A 22,654-nucleotide genomic window follows, 5' to 3' on the forward strand; every position below is an offset into this window, starting at 1 on the left:
AAATAACTTTAATTTGTTTATAGGTTGTCAGTACTGCTCATAAATACCCATCCGTCCACCCTGAGACCCGCCATTGGACAGCTCTGACATTTGCTGTGTTGCATGGACATATTCCTGTAGTTCAGGTATTATTGTATTTCCCTACCTGCATCTCATTCTTTTTTTTTTTTCTCCTCTTCAGTTCTAATTACATCCATCTCAAACCAGCATCCTCTTGTCATACTCATATTGGTTACTTCTGCTTCTTCAGGAGTGTACTGATACAGGATAGACTTACAAAGTGAATATGGTGTTCAAACTTTAACCAATATGAGGCTTAAAAAGGACAATTTTAAAGCAAAGTTGCACCAAAGAAAGTCTGACAACTCCTTGTGCTCCTTCCTGACCACTTGTTTTATATGTTTGTTTATTCATTCATTGCACTTTCTTACACTGTAATATTCTAGCAAACAAAAAACTACTGCCTTGGTGGGAGAGAGGTGGACAACAGCCCTCGTGCTGCTCCAGAGGGGGAGAATCCCTCACTCTCCTTACCCCATCCAGGTGTTGCGTGGGATGTGCTGGTTTTGTGCTTTGGCATCTCAGAGGTTGAGGAGGTTTATTCTTCCAAACAGCTGTGTCTGTGAAGCTGTATCTGTGACACACTCAAGCACCAAAACTTTGAAGGCCTTAAGACAGAAGTGACCAAGAGGGGGTTTGGAGCACAGGCTCCATCCTGCTCTCCTTGGCCACTTTTGTTTTCAGCATTGTTGCTACTTACATGGAAGTGTCCCCGATGGAGACCACAGCTTTTGGACTCATTGCTGCAATTGGTTCTTCAGAATTGCCTTTCTTTTGGCCATGTTTTCATATAAAAGATACTGAAATTGAAATCTGATCCATTTTTGGATGGTGCTTGGCTTCTAGAAGACCACAAAGGAAGGATGCTTGTTGGGCTAGTTTTCTTCCATTTTCAGTGCATTACTTCCTAACACTGACCGTACCCCATTTCCCATTCAAAAACACTGGGTTACACTTTTTTGGCTCTGAAGTTGGACGCTGGTGCTTCTGGTGTTTGGCAGCGTATAATGAGCGAAAAAAGGAACTATTTGCCTCTGTGAAACAATGGGCAGAATTTGCATGTCACGTTGTCTCCATTGTATCTGGTTTGCAGATAACAAGAAGCATTAGATTCTCATTTGTCACTGTTCATGATCTCTGAAGACTGTGATACCCCCAGTTGCTCTAAATGGTGAATTTTCTTTCTAGCTATTGCTGGATGCTGGAGCAAAGGTAGAAGGTTCCTTAGAGCATGGAGAGGAAAATTACTCTGAAACTCCTTTACAGCTGGCAGCAGCTGCTGGTAAGGACTTTCTTTCTCCTCCCACTGCAACAATTCCTCAGCTGGGACCTGTGGTTTAGGTGACCAAATACTGGATTTTAAAAGAAGTAAAATGCACCTCTTGCCTTGCAGGAAATTTTGAACTGGTCAGTTTGCTGTTGGAGCGAGGAGCTGACCCCATGATAGGAACAATGTACAGGAATGGCATTTCCATGACTCCACAAGGTGACATGAACTCTTTCAGTCAGGCTGCTGCACATGGACACAGGTAGAGTGGGAACAAGTCTAGTGGCATCCTTCAAGTGCTTTTTTTTTGCCTGGGCATCCAGTTTGAACAGATGGGTGAAATTTCTGCATGAACAATTGAACATGCCACCAACTGAGCAGAGATATAAGGCTTTCTGCTAGCATGTGAATTAAACCAGTTGGTGGTACAAGCTGCGTTTTGATTTCTGATGTATTAAAAAAAAAAAAAGGGAAGGGAATGTCTTGTGGTGTGTTCAGTGCAGTGGTTGTTAAATGGCAGCTGATGTGACAGCAGAAAGGAATGCCCAAAACATTCCTTCTGAATTTCTTGATATTTTTCTCAGGTTTGAATGAATTGTGTCTGTACTGCTGCAGCCTTAATTTTGTTGAATAGAGTTTCTGCATCTATGTTTACTGTAAAGTGCTGTGTGTCTTAATGTTGTTTGTAATGCTGCAATTAAAAAAAAAAAAAAACAAACAAAAAACCCAAAAACTACTGAGATGAGCACCTGGCATGCATGACCTTGCAACGCTCAGGAGTTGACTGCAGTGTAATGAATTAGTCTCATGATCTTCACATTCCTACTTTCTTGATTGTAGCCATCCAGAGGAACATAGATACAGGTTAGAGCCAGTACCTACCGTGTGTTTGCTTAGAGACAAGCTGCCAGTCTAACAACACGCTCACGGCACGTCAGGGCAGGTTCAAAAGCTCTGCCCATCTGGAGCCTGCAAGGGATCCCTGGCACAGACAGGACACTTGGGGTGTTGAAGTCTCGCATTCACCCAGTGTGAATGGGAGCCACAAGCCCAAAGAGAGCCTGGGACTCTCCATGGCTTGGCTGCTGGCTGTCCACGTCACAGACTCTAACTCTTGTGTTCCTACCTGTATAACACACACCTTCTTCCTTCCCTCTCTGCTCTAAATTTGTTTGGGACACACCATGCTGCGGTCTAAGTGAGAGCTGGGGGAACACTGGCATACAAGGAGGATGAGCTGGGAGCCTGCCTAGTTTCTCTTCTCTCAGCTGCAAAACCAAGGGAAGCTATTGAGGTTGATGAGGTTATGCTGGTGTGAACCTGAGCGCACCAAGTCTCTGAGTTTGGCTTTTGTTATTTGATGGCCCAGCTGGATCAGTGGCTCTGTAGAGTAGTCCCGGCTGTGCTTGAACCTGCCCTGACTGGCCTTGTTGAATGTCTAGCTGCTCTAGCTTCCCCAGACTGCTTTGAATGTGAATTGAGTAATGATGCTTTCAGTAGCTCCAGGCAGCTCCCTTCTCAGGGGGCTGCCATGGTAGGAGTCCCAAGAGCTTGTCCAGAGGCACCTTGGCCTTCCCTGGTTGCTGAAGAAGTCTTGAGTCACATTTAGCTCACGAGTCTTTGTTCCCACAAGATGCCGCCACCCATGCGACATCTGTGCGGTTCCTGTCATGACAGAAGTGACTTGCAGACGTGTCCCAGGCAGTGCAGGTGGGCTAGCAGGAGCTGTGCTTGCCTTGAGTCCGCTCTCAGCTGGTTCTGCCATTGGCTGGAGTAATCTCTTGGGCAGGCGTCCTAACTTGCCCCATCACAGCAAGTAAGCCTGGTGCAGTGAAAGCCTGGCCACTGACTCTGCTCTCCCTTTCCTTTCCTTTCCTCTCCTCCCTCTCTCTCTCTGTCATGCTGTGATTGACAGGAATGTTTTCCGCAAGCTGCTTGCTCAGCCGGAGAAGGAGAAGAGTGATATCCTGTCACTGGAGGAGATCCTGGCTGAGGGCACGGACTTGCCCGACTCGGCGGCCGCTCCGCTCTGCGCCAGCCGCAACAGCAAGGCCAAGCTGAAGGCCCTGAAGGAGGCCATGTACCACAGCGCCGAGCACGGCTACGTGGACGTCACCATCGACATCCGGAGCATAGGTCAGTCCTGGCCTCCTTCCTCTTCCTTGTCCGGGGAAGGACCGCTGGGAGAAACATGTCCCTCTTGATGGGCTGTTGCTTAAACCGACCACGGTCACATCTTCCTCAGCTCTTTAGGAATAGAAGGTGGTGGGAGATCTGACAGGTTCCCAGCCTATTCCAGCTCCACAGCACACCCTGTTCAGGGGCCAGTGGCTTTTTTCTGCAGGACACAGTGGTTTCCACTGGGAGCCATCTGCACTACTGCATGGCAGAGTGTAGGTGTGGCTCTGGGGCAGTGTTCAGCTGTCATAGGCCACCTCCAGCTGTTTCTCTTTTGCAGTCTGCTGTAAAGCAATCCACTATTAAAGCAACTTTATTTTCCAAGACTCCGAAGGCAGGAGCAGGGAACTGACTCCTTGGTATGCCAGCTCTGCCAGTGACGGACATCATACCAGCCCGCTGTGAAGATGCTTCTGCCTGTGGGGAGGGTGGTTGTGTGGCACAGATGGAAGTCGATCTGGACTGTGTATTTACCAACTCCATTCATCTGTTCACAGGGAAAGAGACCCAAGTGCCTGGTGTGCCTCTGCCTGGGGCAGTACTCCAGCCCTGGGGACATGGGATTTGGGTCAGAGTGTGCAGTGCAGGCAAAGATCTAGAGATGAATGAGAGGAGAGAGGCAGGAGTGGTCTCCAGGCACTGAACATTTTCTGACATGGAAGGAAAAACCTTCACTTTCCAAACACCAGGCCTGTGTTTCCTTCCACTCTGTTCTGTAAGAGCAGAAAGTAGGTCACATCCAGCCTCATGCCTGCAGAGGTACATTAGCTCCATGTGCTTTCTCGATCAGTGCATGGGAGCAGTTCCCTTTAACTTCCTGGAGAGTGGTTCTGCCACGACAAGCTGCTTGAAAGGGCTGATCTGCTTAACTCACCCAGTGCTCTTCAGGGAAAATACTAATGATCAGGAGAGGACATGGGGTATCACTTAAAGCAAGTTTTAATCTGAAGACCACCAATTTGAATCTAGGTAGGTAGTGACCAAAATCAGGTTTTTTCACCGTTTAATGGCTCTCCAGGGCCACATTCAAACAAATGAGCTAGTGTAAATCTAGTTTCCAAAAGGCTTTTGCAACGCAGAACACCACAGCAATTACCACAAATTGGTAGTCTCAGCAGAGAAGCTGAAGGCTAGATGAGCAGAGAGACCACAGTCTTCTCTTAGCATTTGGAGGAAAACCTCTGTGCATTAGCTTTCGGATGTACTGATAACCATCAGACTTCTAAATTAAGGATAAATAGGAATTTGATTTCTTGAATGATTTGGCAGGTTTTGCTTAAAATCTCAACATCAGTAAAGGTAAAAAAAGCAGAAGGGCACATCCTTCCCTGGAGCTGGGAATGAGCTGTGTCCTCTGTCTGCAGGAGTTCCCTGGACACTGCACACGTGGCTGGAGTCTCTGCGCACATCCTTCCAGCAGCACCGACGGCCCCTCATCCAGTGCTTGCTAAAGGAGTTCAAGTCTATTCAGGAAGAGGAGTACACTGAGGAGCTTATCACACAAGGGTTGCCTCTGATGTTTGAGATACTGAAGGCCAGCAAGGTAGGAAAAATAATGTGTTTTAAAGGAAATCCTTTATTCCCATCCTATAAGACACAAAAGCTTGCAGTGTTATTTTTGAACAGCTCTCCCAAAGGTTGTTAGACTGCACAGGATTATTATTGTCTGTATTATGTATTTTGGGTTTTTTGGAAGCATGGGTTATAAACACACAGGCTAATCTCTGCTCCTGCTAGAACAGCCTAATATAACAGGTGCTAACAATAAGCTGGAGAGACAACAGAAGCTGGTGCATACTGGTGAAATTAAAGTCAAAAGGGTCATGGCAGTGTGGCAAGAGATGTTGATAACCAAACCAACCCAAAGAGTAATTTCACACAGGTTGGTTTACAGAACCATGCAACCAAGCTGAAATTCACGTTTACTTTGGATTTCTTTAGCCTGTCATGACTTTCTCTTCCCTTCGTGTGGGATTTGGACTCTTAACCTTGTGAGGAGACTGGTTTCTACAAGCACAGAACAGAATTATTTTTTTCAAATGTTCTGTGTGCATGTTTGTGCTTGCAGCTTCCCCAGATTTATTCTTTCAGCTGATGTATTTCTTAGCCAAGCAAATCAGGCTAACAAAACCTTTCCAAGGAGGTACCATCAGGTAAACAAGTATAATGGCAAAAGGGATGATCATGGGGCTGGCAAGGAGAGGAAAATGTCTTACCTAGTGAAGAATTCAAAATTTGTTACAACCAATAGTCTCTTCTCTGCTAGTTCCCCTGAGAGTCAGTCACTCCCAAAAAATGCCCAGTCACCATCTACTGTTAACAGAAAATCACTGTAGTGATGAAAAGCATCAGAATTATTTGACTGGTGTTCTTCTTCCTCATGCTCCACAATACATGTTGGTATGGCCTTCTAATTGTTAAACTGAAAGTAAGTAACTTCTATCACCCAACTCTAGGAGTAACAACAAGGAGCAAATAATTTTTAGCAATAGCCTAAATAATGTGAAAAGGGGAGAGGTTCTGGTATAGGTACTCAATACTAAATATTCCAGACTTGGTATAACTAATGATGGCCTACATGGATTTATTTCTTGCACCTTGCAGCAGAAGCAGGCTTGGACTAGAGTCTTGAGCAAATCCTGCATGTTTGTTCCAGCATTGTTCTGATTTTTGCTCCCATGAGCCTTCCTTGGTTTTGCAATAAGTTTGTATTGGATGGGTATTTATGGAGAATATTTTGAGATAGGTTTTAGAAAATTGTTCCAAATCCTAGGATTTGTAGATTCCTTGTTCTGTACTCACTTGGGTTAATGTATGTTCATCCAGAAACTACCAGCAAAGTGCTGTTTGTTTTGGAAGTTGATATGAAACTAATCATATTGAAAACTTAACAGAGAATAAGTTTAGGCCTTGTAATCTAGGATGAGGGGTGACTTTAATTGCATTTCTCCTGAATGGCTGAAGCTAAGGCCAGCAATCATCAGTAGAACAAATCATTTACTTAGGATTATACCTTTGGTACATCTAGGTTTTCCACAGTCTATTGTAGGAGACCTGGGAAAAAAATAAGTCTGCTACTTTCTGCTTTGGATTCACTTAGAAACCTAAAATATGGAGGGACAAAACAACTGAAGTATCATAAAAACCCCTACACAAGAAAGAGGAAATCTGTGCTGATCCTTATGCCTGCCCCTGGGCCTGGGGGAACTGCCTGTCTTTGTGTATATTCACAAACACACAGTCACACAGTGTTTCATAGTCTTAGAAAAAATAATTAATCATTCTGGGACACTGTAAGGTTTTACAAATTGTCTGCAAATGTTATGAATTATTATGGTGGTCTTGTCCAAATGGCCTCTTACAAAGCTCTCCCAGATAGAAATGAGGAAAGAGACTATGCAATCCTTTGGAAGGAATCTACATAAATTCGTTTGTAGGAGAATGAGCCAATAAAAGTTCTCCCTGGTCACTCCATAGAAGGCAGCTGAGGAAAGCTGAGATTTAAAGGATCTTCTGTTCCCCTTCTCTGGAAGGGCTGAGAGCAGAGATTCTTGTGTATACCCACAGAATGGAAATCTCCTTTAAGAGGTGCAGAAGGGCCATAACTGCAGTTCACAACCCTCTCTTGACAGCAAATTGGAAAGCTCTGCATTTTGTAGAGCTGTGGAGAGAAGAGCTTGATTTGCCCCCACAGACATTCTATTCCCTGTGGGCTAGAAACTTCGAGAGAGATTATGACTCTTGCTAAACATCACAGTCTGGCCCAGTACATTTCCTTAATGAGTTTTTCAGGGCAAAAAGTATAAAATAAGCAACTAGGAAGCAGAGGGCCACTTAGCAGTTCTTGCCTGATGTAAAACAAGTTGTCCCATTTGCTACATATTGTGATGCTCAGTATATTTTAATTGCATGGCAACTTGCACCTAGTAGAAATGGCATTTTGTGTTCCTATAAATAGTTCCAGATATCCCATAATCTCAGAACAATTTACTAATATTAATGAGTTGAGACATGGAAGAAGATCTTATCCTCCCTTTACCAACAGGGAAACTGAGGTAATTAAACAGGCAGATTTTCAGTGTCTCATGGAGTGACAGTCCCAGTCTCAGAGGCTGTGATAACCTGGATAAGCCAGACTGCAATTCACAGTTTTGGGTAATTTGGTGAGAGAAGCTGCCCAAAAATCACATGGAAACATAAGGGCAGGTCTCAGTGTAGGAAGCAAACTTTCTGCCTCCACCTTCTACTTTGCACTGTCATACGAAATGTTTTTGCAGGTTCCCAGGCCATGCAAAAAAAAAAAAAAGGCCACATGCTACAGATATGAAAATATGAAAGAAAATGTAACCAATATCTACAAGACCAGTGTCAGATATGAGGAATCCCTTTTGTCTTACAGATGGCTTATAAAATGTCTGTTTCTAGAGGATACAGATGTGAGGATTTATGTGGGAGCTCTGCCAGCACTGATGCTGTTGACAGGGTAGCACTCCATTCCCATCTATGTGCCAGGATGCTGACAGTAGAAACAAAAATAAAATTTGCAGAAGTCCGGATGCTGTAACACAGAACAGCAACAAAAATCAGCAAGTCGGGCAGCTGAGCTGAAGTCCCTGGGTTTATTGCCTTTCTTCAAACTGTGAAGTTAGTGGGGGAGAACAGTGTATAGGTTGCATATAGGTTGTTCCCTGCTGCACTGAAGCCCTGGAGGAAGTCTTCCAAAAGCACCGATGAAGGTTTGATACCCAGCTCCTGGTGGCTTCCAGTGGGATGGAGCTCTTTCATTTCCTTTCATCCCTTTAAATGTCTTAAATCAGCTGCACTGTTGAGAATTGCATGGGGAGTGGGGAAGTGGCAGTATTTCCATGCTGCTGAGGCAGAGCTGTGAGAACAGACAGAGGATTGCTATGCAGTCTCTCCCTCAGCAGCTTCTGCTGTCCTGCAGTGAGTTTGGGTCATTACCAAATTAAAGACCAGGGTCAAGGTACTCTAGAAGAAGCAACATCTGTGGCAGAGACATGGAGAGCTTGGTTTGAGGCACCTCTCCTAAAAGCAAGCAAAACCCAAACCAGGAAAACTCTGACACTAAAGATGTCGATGACAGATGATGGTTTTGAGACACTACATGGCTGGGAAAGGCACTGTCGTTTAGGGATGGATTCAATCTCTTTGGAAGACAAGCACACAAACATAACCTGCTAGAAGTGGTTTGGACAGGGGTGTGTGAGGCAGAAGCCAGAGAGTCACTTCTGGGAGTGAGTAGCTGTGAGCTAAACTTGAGCTGCTGTGTAGAGCAGAGTCGAGTCCCTCAAAATTAAAATTGCACTGGAGATCTTGTTATGGAAGAATGATAGGAAGATACAGCTGAATTCCTGCCTGTTGGTATCTATTTTGTGCTCTTTATGGCCTGGGAAAACTTCCCCAAACTCCGGACTAAAAGCTTTCCTTTCCCTCCAGCTGAGGTTGATGTTTGCATTGCCTGAGCTTGACTCTGAGCTGGAATGCCCACCTGCCCCATGTCAGAGGACCATATTTACCTGAGGAGTGGATATGTGCCCCCCCCCCCCCCCAATGGAGGCTTTTAAAAGTGCTGTTTGGGGGCTGCATCCAGGTCTGTGGGCTTGTAGTGCCTGAGGTGAGGCATGCAGGTCATCTCTTCTGTTTTTGCAGAGATTCTTTTAAGGATAATACACTGAATGTACAGAGATGTTTCTGTGTCCTCTGTCTACAAAAATCCTGGAGCTGTTCAGTTTGATCTTGAGACTTCCACAACCTGAAAAGAGAGACTCAAACCCACAACCTTGGAAGTTAGGCACATCTGGCCTTTGGAGGAGGCTGGGTTTAGGTTTCCACTCCAGGGCTCTGCATAAGACTGAATTGTCATTAAATCACCCAGCTCCATCCATATAGATGAACCAGCACTGTTGCCAGCTGTATGAGGTCGTGAGCCAGTTTCATCCACTACTTTTTCTGCCTACAGCAATTTACATCAGTGTGTCCTTGGCCTGTTTTTTGGAGAAAATACACAATCTTTTAATTCCAAATAATCTCTCTTACAGCTTTCTTCCTTTCCCCCGTAGGACAGGTAAGGAGCTCTTTGCCATTTCTTTGGGCCATGCATTACTGAAGTGCATGTGTGAGTCCACACCTGCATTGAGCACATGTGCTGAAGCACTGTCTGAAGCTCCTAGAGGTGCTTCACTCCAGAAAAACTTGGCTTAGGACTGTAAGTGTTCCTGCTATTGTATTGTCTAAGACTAAATCAGCCAGGGAAGTCATAGGAGCGATCCTTCACTGCCATACCTTCATTGCATTCTGCAGCTCTCTCTTCGTCCTTCCCATCCATCTGTCAGTGACAACATGTTTATTTTATTTAGTTTATTTTAATATTTAGCCCATTAGTGAGGCGTTGGACAGCTAGGCTTGTTGAAAGATGCAGGAAACTACTTTGCAAAGATGTTTCCTCTGGATTTAAAATTCCTGCAGCTTTCCAACATTTAAAAATGCACCTACAGGCAGCTGAAAAAATGTGCAGGAGTGCACAGGTTCTTTTGGAAGTCTGAGCTGTTTGAATAACAGTCATCAGTCTGGTGTTGACAGTTATCAAGAACAAATAGCAATTCAGAACAATAACTAGTTTTAAAATTCCAAAAAGATCCAGGCATGTGGGTATCTTGAGAAATCTAACCTATACGGTTTAAAAGCTAGAGTACTCTTTCAGCAGTAACTTCTCCATTTGGAAACTGAAATCTCTTAAAAAGAAAGTTTTGGGGTGTTTTTTAAAATACATCTTTTCAGAAATAGCCTCTGTCGCAGATGTGCTAACTTCTGAAAAAGCATTTTCATATCTCCATCAAATAGGAGGCAGCAGGAAAGACTGAAACATCTGCCTGTTGGGTTCCAAGAAAACTTTCAGAAGCTGAAACTTGAGATGAGCATTCTGTTTCTCTATTGCTGGGGTTTTTCTGGATTTGATTCTTCTAAAACAAATGTTGGAAGAGGTTCCTTGAAGAATGTCAACAGACTCAGCTCATGTGTCTGTTCTACTAAGTCCAGGCATGGTGGTCAGCAAAAATCAGTATTTCCCCAGGGTCTGCATGTGACCTAAAAAGCACTGGAAAGCAATGGATCTAGAAATTCCCACTGTTTTCCCTTGCTTCGTGGTGGGCTGAAATGAATGTTTCAGATGAGCTTGTGTGAAGCTGTCCTTTGTTGTGTGAAGCCAGACTGCCCTGTTCTGGAAGAAGGGCTGTGGGTACAGAGGAGAGGTGAACCCTGCATAGCACTAGGGCAGGCACTCTTGTCATAATTGTGTCCCAAGGGAATCTTCCCCTGGGAGAGTGCTGTGCATGTTTTCTTCCCTGGAGACCATCAGGAAAGACTCCTCCTTGTCTTGTTAAACTGCTTTTCAACATATCACTGAGGTTTTATTGTAGTGAAAGGTTTTACAAGGATATTTGTTTCCCACATAATATTTTACCTTTCTTGAAAAAATTAACACCTGAAAAAGGAATATTTTGGCTGACAGCTGAAATACTTCAGCTGAAGAAAAACGTGGAGTTTCCACAGAGGAGAGACAGACACACAAAACCTGCACTGCAAATAACCCTGAAGACATCCCAGGACGCTAAAAGGTCTGCTTATGGATTCCATGGAGTGGCTAATGCCCTTCTGTGTGTCATCCAGTGCCCAGCCAGCACGCAGCGATCGATCTTTTGGCTGGGACTTGCTGTGATTTTGTTAGTCAGGTTTCACTGTCCTCAAGCAACTGCAGTGATGTGTAGCATTGCCCATTGTCACTTGTAGCACTTCTGTGTCTGAACAGTTCCGAGCAAGGCGGACCCAGGTTATCCACACATGTACATCCTGCATTCTGCGTGTGAGATGCGAGCGCCAGGTACCGAGTGGCATGTTAGTAACACACTGCTAACCCCATCCTGTGGTTTTGTCACACACCTTCAACTTGGTACTTACTAACACAGGTGTGGTTTTGTTCCTACCCTCTGCTGCCTTCTGAAATGTTTCCCTGCCGGAGGCAGGAACCGTTTCTTCATTTACAATAAATAAATGCCGTGGATGGGACACCTGCCCTTTTCTGGGCTCTCACCCAGGGATTAGACTGTGCCCATGGATCTGAGCTTTTTACATACAATGCACAGCTCTGATATAAAGAGCCTTTTGAAAAGGAGGCTTGGCGGCTTTCCCAGAACAACGGAAGGGTCCGTTTGTGCCTTACCTGTGATTAATTCTTTTCTGTTTGTGCTTGCAGTGGAGGGGCTTGAGCCCAGCACTAACAAAACCTGCTTCATTGCGCAGTTCACTGCCTCTAACTGTAGCTCCAGCTTCTGGGGCTTCCCTCTATTCCAGTTGTTAACTAATATTAATTATGTGTATGCTGCTTAACCATCCAGAAGTGACCATCTGAAGTGGTATTTATTTAGTTTTGAGGCATTTAGTGAAAGTGAATTATGTAAGAGGACAGTAGCCAGAATACCTGTGCAAAGGTGGAGACAGTTCTGAGATGGCAAAGGTCTCAGAGTCTGAGAAGGTCTCGGATGGGGGACAGCAAAAATCCCTCTCTGTTACTTCACTCTTTATCATCTTTTCTGGGGAAGGGGAGCATAGATAGAGGACTATTTCAAGGATATCCCAGCATGTCATGGATGAGACCTCGGTGGGCTCGGGGGTATCCTGAGACTACCACTGCTAGAACAGCTGCTGGGGACAGTGTGTGAGATGGGTGACTGGAAACAGCACTTCTGCCACTCTGCATTTAGCAGAGAAATGGGTCCCCTGAGCAGTCTCAGGACCAGAGAAGGTATCTTTGCTAGTGCTCCTGTTCTCTGAGCAGTGTGGTTTCTCAGCCTGCTGGGGAGATGTGTGTTAACAGGCAGATACCAAGCCCAGAAGAATAGGTGTTACTTTTTCTGCCTTAATGTGGTGGTCTTTCAGTTTTTGGGCTATGTGGTAGAGAGGACTTTGAGGGCCTGGCAGACTTAAGGTAAAACAACATTAATGGAGCTGAGCTGGTGAGGGTAGCATCAATAGATGAAAACCTCAAAATACTGCTTGGGATTTCAGAGGTAAAGAAAAGAAGCCTGATTTGTTACCACTGTAGAGGGCAGCCACGTGGAGGTGGTAGGGTGTCTATAGGCTGGTAAGAACTAAGCAGTGGGGTTTGAGCAGTCTGCAACACGCATTTTACCCTGCAGAGTTTGGGGCATAGACACGTGTCTTGCACAGGTGTTGGAGAATATTGGCTATGTATCTCCCAGTTGTGTCCAGTACCTTGTAGGAACACATCCCAGAATGGCTATGCTGCATTGATCCATGTAACCTGGAATGGAGCAAGCTGTCCCGGGGTGTGTGCTGAAGCCTGGAGGAGACTTCCCTGAATCCTGCCACAGACCTTTGTCAGATGGACATTCAGGAAAAAGTATCCCTGCACTTCCCACCCAGGTCTTCACCTCTTCTCAGATCAATCAACATGGCATCTCTGGTCCAACAACTTGAAAGCCTCCAGCTTTGCTTCAAAAGAACTTATTAATTCCTATCACAGTTCAAGTGCATTCAGCAGGACTGGGGAATTCCTTTAGATCTCTGCTGAAGAATGCTTTTAAGTCAGGGGACTGCTTGTATCTACAAAGCAAAGTTGCTTGCTCACCAACCAGCTCTCTGCTGGAAGCACCATCTCTCTCAGAAGACTTGCTGTTGTTCCCTGTTCCCTTTTGCCTATCTGTAAACTACCCCATGGCTAGGTAAATATTTTTATTATATCCTGTGCCAAGCTTTGTTCCCCCTCCCACAGAAGAAGATGAGCGTCGGCTCCCTTTGAGTGCAAATGAAGGCCCGTGTCTAAAAGGAGGCTGGCCTCGCTCCAGGTATCAGCCTCACACATCTTGGCTCAATGTTTTCCAACATCAAATTGTAGCAAGAAAACAAACTTTGATTTGCTCCTCCAGTGTTAATCTTGCTGCCCATAACTGCTGCAGTGAGCTCTTACTGCTGGGCTTTCACAGTTAGGTTGACAGGATGAAAGGATAAACAAGGGAGAATTTAAGCACCATCTTGGTGCTCAAATGGGAGTTTCTGAGCCCCTCGGTGTGGGCGCTGTGTGAAGGTGAGGGTTGAATAGGCTGAACATGTCCTCCTGTCTTCCAGAGCAGTGCTTGCACCCCAGATCATGGACTGCTGCAGTTATTCCCAGTTACTTCACAGGCAGCCCAAGTCCTCCAAGAGCAGGATTTGACTTAAACAAAGCCAATTTTTCCCCAGCCATCCAGTTGCAGATAAAGCATCCCTGTTCTCTCTCCTGTTTCTGCCTGGGTTATTGGTAAAAGTCAGCAGAGGCGCTGTGGGGAGTAGATCCAGGGCCACAGCCCTGTGAGCTTGGCTACGTGCTAGGGGTGTGGGAAGCAAACTTGGTGTGCTGTAATAATCTACCAATCCCCTCCCTTGCTGCTGTTGGCTAGCAATGATTCTAAATAAGCACATGCTGTAGCTTTCTTGCTGAGCACATTTTTTGGCCTTTGGATGGCATGAGATGTAAGTATTTAATGTTACCAATGGAGCCAAAGGTCTCCAGCCTCCTCTCTGCCAAATGAGGTCAGTGCTCTGCATTGGAGGTCGAGAGCCACTGTTTGTCTGGTGGTCCTGCTTTCTTTGATGTGTCCATCCTAAGGTCTCTTTTCTCTTTGTCCCATCTCTGTTCCATGTCTTGGGGTTTTGAAGCGTCTCTGACATAAATGTATCACATTTTGAGCTAATTAGAGCTTAGTTAACACCTTTTTTTTTTTTTCACAGGCTGGTGGGCAAAGTGTTTTTTTAATGGGCTTGTATCTGCACGCCACAGAGGTGGTGACCCAGGGAGGTGGCAGCACCTTGCTCGTGTAGGCAGGCTCCCATGGGATTGTCTGCAGGCACGACTCATTCTTTGTGTTGGTTGGACTTAGTAGTAGGGATCCCCTTCTCGCAGCTGGGTGGCTGAATTTGGCCTGTCCTTGCCTGCTCTCTGTGCAGCTGGATGTCCTGGTCCGTGGTGCTGTGGTTCGGTCTGGTGAGTTGGGCCTCCAGCTCCTAACAAGGCACTGCAAAGCCAATACACTGATTTTCCAGCTCGTTCCCACAAACACCCTGGAAGGAGGAGATTCATTGCCTTTATTGATGCATGTGTGTGTTTTTAAAAAGCTATTGTGTAGGCACAGCTGTGGCTGGGACTGGTGAGTTTGTGGAACCCACTAAAACCTCAGTGACACAGACAGGACCTGTGCACCCGGCAGATTGGGGAGGGGGCTGCCAGGAGCTCTCCTCTTCAGTGCACTTCGCTTTTATTCGTTGCAGGTAAAGGTGAGCATTGTTTCTCCTCTCCAGAAGCTTCCCTCTGCTCTAACCATGGAATTGTCCCCATCTTCTGTTGTATTTTCTGACTTCTAGCATCTCCCAGATCCAACCGGGAGCTGCCCTGCTGGTAATCAGCATCCCCCCGGATGCGCTCCTCCCTGGCTGACTCAGTCGGCCCTGGCGCTTCGGCACAGCCCTTCCCAGCAGAGAAGAAATTTCTCTTTCTGCCCTGCCTGTCTAAAGCTTTCCCTCCCAGCCCTCCCAGCAACTGAGTCACTTCCTTCTTTAAATCTGGCCTTAAATCTTCCTTTTCTCTTTAGCCTGTGGTTCACTCCCTTTGTGAGGCGCTCTGCAGAGCTCCGACGGGAGGATGCTGAACAGTGAGATGCTCCTGGGGTGAGACGCTGTCTTTGTCTCAGAGCCACAGCAGTGAGCCTCTCTCTGAGGGCTGGGCCCTGTGCCTGCTAAATGCTCTCTCCCAGGATGAGTATTCCTCTTATCTCAGCGTTTCTTTCAGTGCTACATCTGACGTAGTAATAGGAGCCAACTTCTGCCTGCGGGCGAGTGCCTGTAATTTCCTTTGACATCAGCATGTGCCTGTGAGGGAACAGCTCTACCCCTTCCCACCCTGTTTGATTAGATTCAGTATCAGAGTCATTACAGCATCTCTGCCACTCCTCCTTGTCACTTGGGGGATTTAAGGAGCACTTCTGAAACGTGCTCAGAGCAAGGAAAGCTTCGATTTCCGCTTCTAAAGCCTGGAGATATTTTTAGTATAATAACTACACTCCTCAAATTTTTATACTAGGATTGTTTTTTTGTCCCTCACCTGCTTATTTCCTTTGCCTTTGACCCTCTTATGTCTTAAGTGCTTTGCCATTTCATGCTTTTCCTGGTGTGGAGAGACTCACCAGCCAACAGGGTAGTTAGAAGATGTCACTATAAATTAACGTGTGGCACTGCTGAACTTGTCTAGACTTGCTCCAGTTATCAGCAAAGTGTGGGATTAAATTTGCCAAAGCTTTTAAATCCTGCTTTCATCCAGGACTTAGGTAGTTAAGCATTAAATCCATGTCACTACTCTTGCATCTTAGGCGTACAAATACTCAAAGTGCTTAGGAAAACATCCTGTGGGTGCCTTGCCCCCAGAGCTGGGGCAGGAAGGAGTAAGGCCAGGGACCAGACCTGGTTCTATGAGGGTCTGGCGGCTTCCACAGCACAATGGTGCCCACACTGGTGCCAGAGGTGTAAGAGCACGTTAATGAAACATTTGGGATTCAGTGAGGGGCTGACTCTGGTGCCTCAGTCACTCTGTCGGGGAAGGGTCTGTTTGTGAGACTGCTGCACTTAAAAATGTGTGCGGGCTGTGCAGCTGCATCTGTCTGTAGCTCGGGTTTTCTAAGATGTGATCAGTGACCATTTTCTAAAGAGCAAAAAAAATGTCATTTTCCAGTACAGTAAGTCTGCAAATAAAATGAAATCACTGTTGTAAAGGAACTTTGTTTTTGCAGAGGGGACTGGGCTATGGAATTTTTTAGGCAAAGAAGACTTGTCATCCAAGGAGAAGACTTCTTAATTTAAAATGATTTGTACAGGAGACATAGCAATCAAGTAAATGACAACTGCAGTTTCTAACAAATGCTAATAATCGTAGGCTCTTATTTTTAATCAAGCTTCAGCAATCACATTTTTCACCTTTAAAACAGGCAGCTGTTGGGAACAACGTAACATGTCGTTCGCATACTAATCTTATGTTGTATATATTTGTTTTCTTTTGTGTAGAACGAGGTGATTAGCCAGCAGCTCTCTGTCATTTTCACTCACTGCTATGGACCCTACCCAATTCCAAAGCTCGTGGAAATTAAGCGCAAGCAAACCTCCCGCCTGGGTAAGTGTGACTGGAAGATCCTCGTTGGCCCTCCAGGGAGAGCTGTGGGAAGGCTGTTGCTGGCCAGGTGCTTGAAGGGGCCACAAGTCAGAAAAATCTCAATTTGAAAGAATTAGAAGAAGGAAGGGCCCCAAACTTAGCCTTACCTAAAATTCCCACTGACATCAGGAGGGTCATCAGGTGCGCTGGAGTGGGGCCGTAAATCTGCAAAGATTTGTCTGTGTTGCTAATTAGGCTGGGATCCAAGCCTTGAGCCTGGAGGCAGGTGTCTGTCTGGATCTCAAACCACCCTGGCTGGCTGCAGGTGATGCTGCACCAGCACAGCCCTCCCAGCTTGGTCAGCAGAGCCCAGGGTGTTTTCAAGGGACTGAAAGAAGACCCAAGCAGTTTTCCAGGACCCTCTTCTCCTTGACGGAGACTTCCTCACACAGGAAGAGTGGCCCTATGCTCATAGGCCCTGTTTATAATCGAGTATAAATGAGCACAGGGCCCCCAGCATCTGCTGAGCTGCAGTTTGCTCTGGGTAGCAGAGCTGGGAGGCTGTGCCAGCCTCACGTGGCGGGGACGGCTGGCTGTCATTTCAGCAAAGGTCGTCACGGGCTTCAGAGCTTTGAATCCCTTTGTCTGAACTCCATGTGGTTGTCTCAGGCTGTCCCAAATAGCTTTATGGGCTTTACTCACTAAAACCAACGTCCTTCTATTCTGTTGCTTTTTTTTGTCAAAACAGGGAAGTACTCAGTGTTTCCTGACCTCTTCCAAATTAAAGTTATTGGCTTTTTTGTTTCCTTCTTTTTGTGATTCTAGATCCCCATTTTCTTAACAATAAAGAGATGTCAGATGTCACATTTCTGGTGGAAGGAAGACCATTTTATGCACATAGAGTGTTGCTATTTACTGCATCACCAAGGTAAAATAGAGATACATCTCTGTTTTTTTAAAAAAACAGAATTTGATTTTGTGGATTTCTGGGGTTTTTTTGTTTGTTTTGCTGTTCCAGTTCTTTGAAGGCTAGTGGTCCAGTCTTCAAGTTTTTCTTAATCAGAACATCCCCACAGCTTGTTTCTGGTTGATCTGCCAGACATTTAACAAGTGCTCCTGTCAAGAGATTTTCATCCAGTAAATGATCCATGCTTCCGACCATGTATCTGACTTCATTCCACTGAGGCACATTGGCATGGTGCTCATTCCTGCACCCAGTTCTCGACCATACAGGAGTTGTGGTATTTTGATTCTTAATAGTTTATCTTATGAGTGGTTAAATCCTGCCTTGCATCAGTTTCAGCAGTCTCCAGGAAGAACAAGCTACTATCACACAATTCATTGAGAGCATTTGACAACTTTTAAATGAAATTAAATAGCTGTGAAACATACCATACTGTATCCAAAAGCAGTATTTATAATCTGTTTCTTGTGCTCAGAAGGCTGAGTGTAGGTTACCCAGCTCAACCCAACCTCAGAGTTGCTCACAAACATTATTTGTATGCAGCTGTGTAATTCAAGGTGTGCTTTTAAACAAATCTTCCTGGCCCTCCATAACAGCTTATTTTGAAATGTGGCAAGGACAAAGCACTGAGTTGGGATAATTTAAGCAATGTGTGGGAATTGATGCCAGTCGTGCTGCCAACCCACAGCACAGAGCAAAGAGATTTGCATAAAGTAACTGCAGTACCTGACCCTGCCTTCAATTAAGAAATGGGTATTGGGGTTTAGAGCTTTTTGGTAAATGTGCAAATATGTTCCAAACTCCAGCTTTAAGCCTACTAAATTGTGTTCATAATAGAGTGTATTTTAATTAACGAGATGCAGTCCTGATACGAAAAAGGTTACCATCCAGCAAATGCTGGTCTTGAGAGATAAGCTGAGCTTTGAACTACTGCTGGAAGGTCAGATGAATTATCAAAGAGAGGAAGTACAAGGGCAGGTGTTTCTGGCAGGACATTTCCCATTTTCACCTTCTGATCTATGGGAATACCTGGTTTTCAGAAGTAGATTGTTACATATGTAATATATCTCACATAAGTCTGCAATTATTTACTAAAAACATGCGGGGTTTTTGTCCTGAAACTTGTGTCTGAATTTCAGGTTTTGATACTCAGAGAGCAGCAACCTATCCAGTTTTCTCTCCTGCCTCTTCTTACACAGTTATACTGAGCGTGCAGAGGAGCATTAAAAGTCTTAGTGTTGTTTTTTTAATATTTTGTTCCAAATCATTTTTTAAATCAGCATAATGGACATAAGCCAAAATTTATTGCCTTCAGAAAAGGAAAACATTCATGTTTCAAATGTTGCAAACCTTCATAAAAGACCATGTTGCCTTCAAGAAAAAAAATTTGGTTCTGTAATATGCATCATTACAGAATCTGAATTTTGGATGTACATTATATTCTATTGTTATATTAGATGTATTTTTCAAAAATTTCAAATTGAAATCTTCTAGAGAGAGGCTTCTTCCTTTTGGTTTGAACTTTATGTTAGTGTCATAAATCTTGATGCTTTTTGGTGACAAATACGTTCATTTCAGTATGCGGTTTTTTGCAAGAGTTGATGCTGTCATTCCACTACACTTCTGTACTGTTTCTACTGCATTTTCCCACAGAGATAATTGAACTGATATTTCAATTTTGTCCTTTTTATTTAGGTTTAAAGCATTGCTGTCTAGCAAGCCTTCATCTGATAGTACTTGTATTGAGATCAACTATGTGAAGTACCCCATCTTTCAGGTACAGTCCTCATGCTGAATTTGAATGGAACTTGTAAGAGGAAGACCATGCATGCCCTGTCCAAATTAGTACCTATGTACCTGATGAACCAGAGCAGTGGTTTCACAAGCACAGGCTTCATATCTGTTTGAGCACTGCTGAGTGCTATTGATTGCAAATGTGCCCCAGCAGATACAGCAACATGCATTTCACTGACATGGGCTGTGCACACAAAGCACTGCCTGTCAGCATAAGGCATTGCTTTCTGTAGTTGGCTCTTCCTGTATTTAGTGGACAGGTTTGGAAGAGACACATGTTATTCTCCTCCTTAGCAGTGCTCTCCAATCAATTTTTTGCCATGAAAAGGCAGAGCTTGGTCTCTGTACTTGTAGCATGTACATGGATACGCTTCCCTTGCTTTGAGCTGGAGCTCAGGCAGGTCCATGTATCGACTGTTACTGCTGCACATAATTCCCAGCTGCCTACAATAACTGGGCTCCCCACAGAGGGATCCTAGCTGGCTTGTATTACAGTGCAAAGCCTCCTCCATCTCTTTCTTATCATCCGTGCATGCCCACACACAGCTGGATGAAGGTGGCCTTTGCCAGGGAAGGTATAAGGGAATAACCATTATATATGCTGTGTTTGCGTGAATCAGTGATGTACTTAACAGACTGGGAAATAGACTGAAAATTCAGAATCAGTTAATCAGTTTCCTGCAAACTGTTTGGAGCTCACCAGGAAATCCAGACAATTTGAGGGTGAGGGTTGAGACATTAGACTACTAGTGAGAAGGAAACACTGAACTTTGCAGAGAGAATAACCGAGTTTATCTTTGAAATCAGGAGGCTTGAGCCATTTTTACCTACAAATCTGTGGTGGTGTTAGGAGAGCCTTGGGTAATGCCTGCATTGTTCCTGTTCCTCTATGTCTTGGATTGGTTTTTATAAAACTCCCTTTGTTTTATTACAGCTGGTTATGCAGTACCTTTATTACGGAGGTGCAGAGTCACTCCTGATTAAAAACAATGAAATTATGGAGGTAAGAGATATTTATTTAATTGCAGTGGGAGTGATGCTGACCGATCTGTGTGCCATTCACCCAAGGGCACTTGGCCATTGGGCAAGATCTGAGCACTCCTGTAAGAGCCTGCAGTGCCTCACCTGGAGTGCCCAAGGCTCTCTGCAGTCCTGCAGGAGACTGGGGACTTTGCAAATACCTACTTAGAGGCAAACCTGGTGTTACCAAAATCTAGAACCAATTTCCAGCAGCTTAGTGGTCCATCCTCCCTATCTCAGCAGCTTTAAAGCATCCAGTTTGGTTCCTCACATGGGAGAAGTCTTGGGCATGTGCTGGGCTGTAACCATGAGAGATGGAGACACAGTTCGGTTTTTTCAAGTGATCTCAAACTTTATGAACAAAACCATAATCTGCTCCCTCAGATACAGAGACTTCTTTGCCCCTTTCTCACTGGATGTAAAACACTCAGGTGCTGTTGTGGCCTTTTGCAAAAGGCAACCCAAGCCAGCTGGAGCTGGCTGAACCTTCAGTGTAGCCGTGCAACCAAAACCTTATGGATGTTAAGTTATCCCCTTCCAAATACTGTGTGCCATCATTGTCAGCTGTGATCAGCAAAACCACTCCAACTGTACAGAACTAAGATATATTGAGCAAATTCTTGATAATCATTCGGGGACTTTTCCAGCAGCCAAAAAGAATGCAGGTCAGTAAAGACTAAATTCAGAGCTACTTGAACAGCTGGTAATCATCAGTGCCTGCCACCATGATCACAGGGTCATAGAATAACTCAAGCTGGAAGAGACCCATAAGGATCATCAAGTCCAACTCCCTGCTCCTTTTGCAGGGCTATGTAAAACTAAACCACATCACTCAGTGTCGTGCAGATGTGCCTTGAACTCTGGCAGGCTTGGTGCCATGAGCACTTCCCTGGGGAGCCTCTTCAGTGAGGGACCACCCTCTCAGTGGAGAAACTGTTCCTTATGGCCAGTCTGCACTTTTCCCTGGTGCAGCTGCTTTCCATTTCCTTGTGTCCTGTCACTGTCCCACTGTTGCCTGTATTATTCTGTCCCTATAACACTACAGTCTGGCAGCCAGAGGGTGAACTGGCTGAAGCTGGCTGGTGGAACAGGACTGAAATTACCCCTCTCTAGTGCAGGCAGTGGATTTTTAAGTAAGCATACCTACAATAACTTCCTGAGCTGTATAGAAGTCCTCTAATTCTCTATTGCACTCAGAGTTTTGAAAAACCTCCTGAATTTCTAACCTTTTCTGAAATAGAGAATCTTAGACTAGGCAGTGCAGTGGCTTTATGGAGATGTGTGTGTTATCACCTAGGCTGTTAAAAAGCTTGTGCTGCATTTCAGCTGGCAGCTTGCTCTACTTTTGTGACATCTCAAAACTTCTGAGATTCCAGAATGTATGAGTGATTGATTGATCTCTTGATAACAGATTTGGCCATGGTTCCTCACAGTTTAAAGTAATTACAAATGAGCACATGACTGCTTGAGCCACAGAGACAGCTGGAATAGGAATTGGCTTTATCTTTCAAAACTGCATTTAGTAACTTGCCTTATTACAAATATGATAACAAGAAGCACCAGAAATACTCCACAGAAATCTTTGCTGCAATTCATAATTGGGGCCAGCTGGCTGCTATCACATCAGCACTGCAGATTTCCAGCACTTGGATTTATTTATGGGATTAAAGTAGATCTTGAGCAGACTACATAGGAGAAGTCAGAATAATGTCATGGAAGTTTCAGGGTTTTGTTTGTTCCTCAGTGCAGCATGAGAGCCCCTTTGGGTGCACGTGTTAGCTTTTTGATATGAGTCTCAAATAATAAGGGCTGTGTAAAAGCCTGAATACCTGAATAAGTGCTTTTTAAATACATGAACAGCTTGGCCTAAGGTCTGGCTGGGTTACAGCAAGGTGTCAGGCAATGAAGAACTCCAACCTACTTTCTAAAGCAGAGCAGAGAGCCAATGACCTACCATGGAAAGACAGAAAATGAAATGACTTCTCTGCTGTAAAAGGACAGAAAAAGGACAATAGAGGAAATCTTAACACTGCTGAAATCACTTGGAGAACTCAAAATTCAAGCCATTTTCACCCCACAGGCATTCAGAGATGCCAAGGCAGTGCCAGGGTAGGCAGTATAGCCATAGGAGGAATGCAGGGCCAAAGAGGGAGGTCACTGCTGG

The 22,654-nt window shown here is 44.8% G+C and overlaps 1 protein-coding gene across 1 annotated transcript in view; it reads left to right on the forward strand.

Moving 5' to 3' along the window:
* ABTB3 (ankyrin repeat and BTB domain containing 3) overlaps window positions 1-22,654 on the forward strand; it is a 166,268-nt gene that overhangs the window by 137,849 nt on the left and 5,765 nt on the right. Inside the window, exons 7-15 of the mRNA XM_066183992.1 lie at window positions 24-125; window positions 1,249-1,342; window positions 1,454-1,589; window positions 3,243-3,463; window positions 4,870-5,048; window positions 16,628-16,733; window positions 17,538-17,640; window positions 19,372-19,453; window positions 20,405-20,473. Coding sequence (XP_066040089.1) covers window positions 24-125; window positions 1,249-1,342; window positions 1,454-1,589; window positions 3,243-3,463; window positions 4,870-5,048; window positions 16,628-16,733; window positions 17,538-17,640; window positions 19,372-19,453; window positions 20,405-20,473 — 1,092 coding nt within the window. The remainder of the gene's footprint in view (window positions 1-23; window positions 126-1,248; window positions 1,343-1,453; window positions 1,590-3,242; window positions 3,464-4,869; window positions 5,049-16,627; window positions 16,734-17,537; window positions 17,641-19,371; window positions 19,454-20,404; window positions 20,474-22,654) is intronic.

This window comes from Chamaea fasciata, unplaced genomic scaffold (assembly GCF_029207755.1).
Source record: "Chamaea fasciata isolate MVZ Bird 193981 ecotype frontalis unplaced genomic scaffold, bChaFas1.0.hap1 SCAF_5, whole genome shotgun sequence".
NCBI lineage: Eukaryota > Metazoa > Chordata > Aves > Passeriformes > Sylviidae > Chamaea > Chamaea fasciata.